General features: G+C 44.3%; 1 protein-coding gene across 4 annotated transcripts; it reads right to left on the reverse strand.

Moving 5' to 3' along the window:
• Positions 1-27: 27 nt before the first annotated feature.
• On the reverse strand, positions 28-1,473 carry LOC112237968 (protein transport protein Sec16A-like). 4 transcript variants are annotated; one of them, XM_042312179.1, is made up of 4 exons: positions 770-1,473; positions 607-663; positions 403-502; positions 28-303 (listed from the first exon to the last, which is right to left on the reverse strand). In XM_042312179.1, exons 1-4 carry the CDS (start codon positions 953-955, stop codon positions 131-133), a joined length of 516 nt encoding a protein of 171 aa, XP_042168113.1. In that variant the 5' UTR covers positions 956-1,473; the 3' UTR covers positions 28-130. The 4 variants fall into 4 exon arrangements, with proteins under 4 accessions (XP_042168113.1, XP_042168114.1, XP_042168112.1 ...); XM_042312180.1 differs by having other exon boundaries at positions 29-300; positions 407-502; XM_042312178.1 differs by having other exon boundaries at positions 31-303; positions 407-502; positions 770-1,471.
• Between the last annotated feature and the right edge of the window lie 2,746 nt (positions 1,474-4,219).

Below are 4,219 nucleotides of genomic sequence, written 5' to 3' on the forward strand. Positions count from 1 at the left end.
CAAATGGCCTGTTGGACAAAAAATAAAAATTAGATAACATCCTTGCTACTTCAGTCATTTGCTATGTTAAAGTAAAATCTCATTTAATGATGAATGGATACAATTTGGAAGGATTTTCCAAAGTCATACCTCAGTAGGGTAGAGTGTCAGGTGGTACAACCATTGGTGCCATGAGGTCAAAGTGTGAAGGAGGGAGCAAGCCAGAGAGCTGTCTAGGAAGCAGTCCAGGCCCAAGGCTTTGAGGCTTTGAGTTGGTCTCATCATTGTAATGCATTGTAGGGTATCTGCTGCCCCATAGACCTGCTGGTAGTGGGAAAGGTGTTAGCAGGAGACCACCAGGGACATCTATGATCGGCTGACACGGTCTTGGTTAAACCACATGTATTCTAAAGCAATATTCACTTGCTTTCATAGAGTAAGGATTCACTCCTTTGGGGACACTGCCAGTGTTCTCCTGATATCCATATGTCCCCATTCGTGGAGGAGGTTGTACACACTTGTTCTGTAAAACACATCAACACATTTTCCAAATTGTTAGTAATATTATCACAGTTGAAATACAATGGTTGTTCACTGTTTTTAATTTCATTGAATTTAAGTGTGTACCTCAGCCTTGGGCTCAGTTTTGTTAACCCATCTGTGCAGAGTTGGATCCCAGACAATCTGAGGAAGAAGATATTAGCAATGTGAAGCAAGCCACAATTTTTACAAATTTTAATCCACTCAATTGTCTCTACATAGAATATAGTGTTAATAACCAGTTCCTTACAGATCTGTCTTTGTCCTCAGGTAGATGAACCTCCTTCTTATTAACTCTTCCACTCACAAAGACCCAGCTGAGCCAGCCTCCACTGTTATTGTGAACAGCAGGGGTCTCGGGCTCAGCCACCGGCCGGCTGCCAGTCTGGCACTGAGGGTTGGCCTCGGAGTGTTCCGGCTTGGTAATGGACATCATAGCAGGATGCTCAACATATCTAAGTCGGACATCTGTAATAAGTGGAAGAAGTCAGGCCACTCTGATCATGTCACCACACAGAACAATTACTAGCTGACAGGTAGGAACGTCTCGCTCTGATACTCTGTTACAACCCAATCTTAACCTACACGCAGTCACGGGGATTACTGGGAGTTTACTCCAGTACTCTGCCATCGCATTGTTTTGGTTGCAAAATCAACAATTCCCTGCATATTATGTGAGGGCTTACAAATGTGACCAATCGCCAAACTATTTCTGCATAAAATAGTCACATCATCACGCTATCACAATGGTAATTTCTTACTAATTAGGTACGTTTAAGTGACCTCTTCTCTTGGAATAGAAATCCACAGGTGGAGTACACGCTCCACCATCCAAATCAAATCAAATCAAATTTATTTATATAGCCCTTCGTACATCAGCTGATATCTCAAAGTGCTGAACAGAAACCCAGCCTAAAACCCCAAACAGCAAGCAATGCAGGTGTAGAAGCACGGTGGCTAGGAAAAACTAGAAAGGTGAAGCTAGAGAGGAAAAAACTCCCGGGTGGAGATTATAACAGAACAAAGGCCATAAAAACCTAAGGCAGAACAGGAAAAGAAACCTGGACTGGGGACAGCAAGGAGTCATCATGTCAGGTAGTCCTGGGGCATGGTCCTAGGGCTCAGGTCCGAGAGAAAGAAAGAGAGAAGAAAGAGAGGCCAGTCCTCTTCTGGCTGTGCCGGGTGGAGATTTTAACAGAACATGGCCAAGATGTTCAAATGTTCATAAATGACCAGCATGGTCGAATAATAATAAGGCAGAACAGTTGAAACTGGAGCAGCAGCACGGCCAGGTGTACTGGGGACAGCAAGGAGTCATCATGTCAGGTAGTCCTGGGGCATGGTCCTAGGGCTCAGGTCCTCCGAGAGAGAGAAAGAAAGAGAGAAGGAGAGAATTAGAGAACGCACACTTAGATTTACACAGGACACCAAATAGGACAGGAGAAGTACTCCAGATATAACAAACTGAGCCTAGCCCCCCGACACATAAACTACTGCAGCATAAATACTGGAGGCTGAGACAGGAGGGGTCAGGAGACACTGTGGCCCCATCCGAGGACACCCCCGGACAGGGCCAAACAGGAAGGATATAACCCCACCCACTTTGCCAAAGCACAGACCCCACACCACTAGAGGGATATCTTCAACCACCAACTTACCATCCTGAGACAAGGCTGAGTATAGCCCACAAAGATCTCTGCCATGGCACAACCCAAGGGGGGGCGCCAACCCAGACAGGATGACCACATCAGTGAATCAACCCACTCAGGTGACGCACCCCTTCCAGGGACGGCATGAGAGAGCCCCAGTAAGCCAGTGTCTCAGCCCCTGTAATAGGGTTAGAGGCAGAGAATCCCAGTGGAAAGAGGGGAACCGGCCAGGCAGAGACAGCAAGGGCGGTTCGTTGCTCCAGAGCCTTTCCGTTCACCTTCCCACTCCTGGGCCAGACTACACTCAATCATATGACCCACTGAAGAGATGAGTCTTCAGTAAAGACTTAAAGGTTGAGACCGAGTTTGCGTCTCTGACATGGGTAGGCAGACCGTTCCATAAAAAGGGAGCTCTATAGGAGAAAGCCCTGCCTCCAGCTGTTTGCTTAGAAATTCTAGGGACAATTAGGAGGCCTGCGTCTTGTGACCGTAGCGTACGTGTAGGTATGTATGGCAGGACCAAATCAGAGAGATAGGTAGGAGCAAGCCCATGTAATGCTTTGTAGGTTAGCAGTAAAACCTTGAAATCAGCCCTTGCTTTGACAGGAAGCCAGTGTAGAGAGGCTAGCACTGGAGTAATATGATCAATTTTTTGGGTTCTAGTCAGGATTCTAGCAGCCGTATTTAGCACCAACTGAAATTTATTTAGTGCTTTATCCGGGTAGCCGGAAAGTAGAGCATTGCAGTTGTCTAACCTAGAAGTGACAAAAGCATGGATTAATTTTTCTGCATCATTTTTGGACAGAAAGTTTCTGATTTTTGCAATGTTACGTAGATGGAAAAAAGCTGTCCTTGAAATGGTCTTGATATGTTCTTCAAAAGAGAGATCAGGGTCCAGAGTAACGCCGAGGTCCTTTACAGTTTTATTTGAGACGACTGTACAACCATTAAGATTAATTGTCAGATTCAACAGAAGATCTCTTTGTTTCTTGGGACCTAGAACAAGCATCTCTGTTTTGTCTGAGTTTAAAAGTAGAAAGTTTGCAGCCATCCACTTCCTTATGTCTGAAACACATGCTTCTAGCAAGGGCAATTTTGGGGCTTCACCATGTTTCATTGAAATGTACAGCTGTGTGTCATCCGCATAGCAGTGAAAGTTAACATTATGTTTTTGAATAACATCCCCAAGAGGTAAAATATATAGTGAAAACAATAGTGGTCCTAAAACGGAACCTTGAGGAACACCGAAATTTACAGTTGATTTGTCAGAGGACAAACCATTCACAGAGACAAACTGATATCTTTCCGACAGATAAGATCTAAACCAGGCCAGAACTTGTCCGTGTAGACCAATTTGGGTTTCCAATCTCTCCAAAAGAATGTGGTGATCGATGGTATCAAAAGAAGCACTAAGGTCTAGGAGCACGAGGACAGATGCAGAGCCTCGGTCCGATGCCATTAAAATGTCATTTACCACCTTCACAAGTGCCGTCTCAGTGCTATGATGGGGTCTAAAACCAGACTGAAGCATTTCGTATACATTGTTTGTCTTCAGGAAGGCAGTAAGTTGCTGCGCAACAGCCTTTTCTAAAATTTTTGAGAGGAATGGAAGATTCGATATAGGCCAATAGTTTTTTATATTTTCTGGGTCAAGGTTTGGCTTTTTCAAGAGAGGCTTTATTACTGCCACTTTTAGTGAGTTTGGTACACATCCGGTGGATAGAGAGCCGTTTATTATGTTCAACATAGGAGGGCCAAGCACAGGAAGCAGCTCTTTCAGTAGTTTAGTTGGAATAGGGTCCAGTATGCAGCTTGAAGGTTTAGAGGCCATGATTATTTTCATCATTGTGTCAAGAGATATAGTACTAAAACACTTGAGCGTCTCTCTTGATCCTAGGTCCTGGGAGAGTTGTGCAGACTCAGGACAACTGAGCTTTGAAGGAATACGCAGATTTAAAGAGGAGTCCGTAATTTGCTTTCTAATAATCATAATCTTTTCCTCAAAGAAGTTCATGAATTTATCACTGCTAAAGTGAAAGTCATCCTCTCTT

The sequence above is a fragment of the Oncorhynchus tshawytscha genome, unplaced genomic scaffold (assembly GCF_018296145.1).
Source record: "Oncorhynchus tshawytscha isolate Ot180627B unplaced genomic scaffold, Otsh_v2.0 Un_contig_12022_pilon_pilon, whole genome shotgun sequence".
NCBI classification, from domain to species: domain Eukaryota; kingdom Metazoa; phylum Chordata; class Actinopteri; order Salmoniformes; family Salmonidae; genus Oncorhynchus; species Oncorhynchus tshawytscha.

Excerpts from the sequence above, each read along its gene's own strand:
- LOC112237968 (XM_042312178.1), bottom strand. The coding sequence starts at position 955 with ATGATGTCCATTACCAAGCCGGAACACTCCGAGGCCAACCCTCAGTGC. Across the intron at positions 664-769 it reads CTGAGGACAAAGACAGATCT|ATTGTCTGGGATCCAACTCT; the intron begins GTAAGGAACTGG and ends CTTCTTCCTCAG. Across the intron at positions 304-406 it reads TGAATCCTTACTCTATGAAA|CAGGTCTATGGGGCAGCAGA; the intron begins GCAAGTGAATAT and ends TCCCACTACCAG.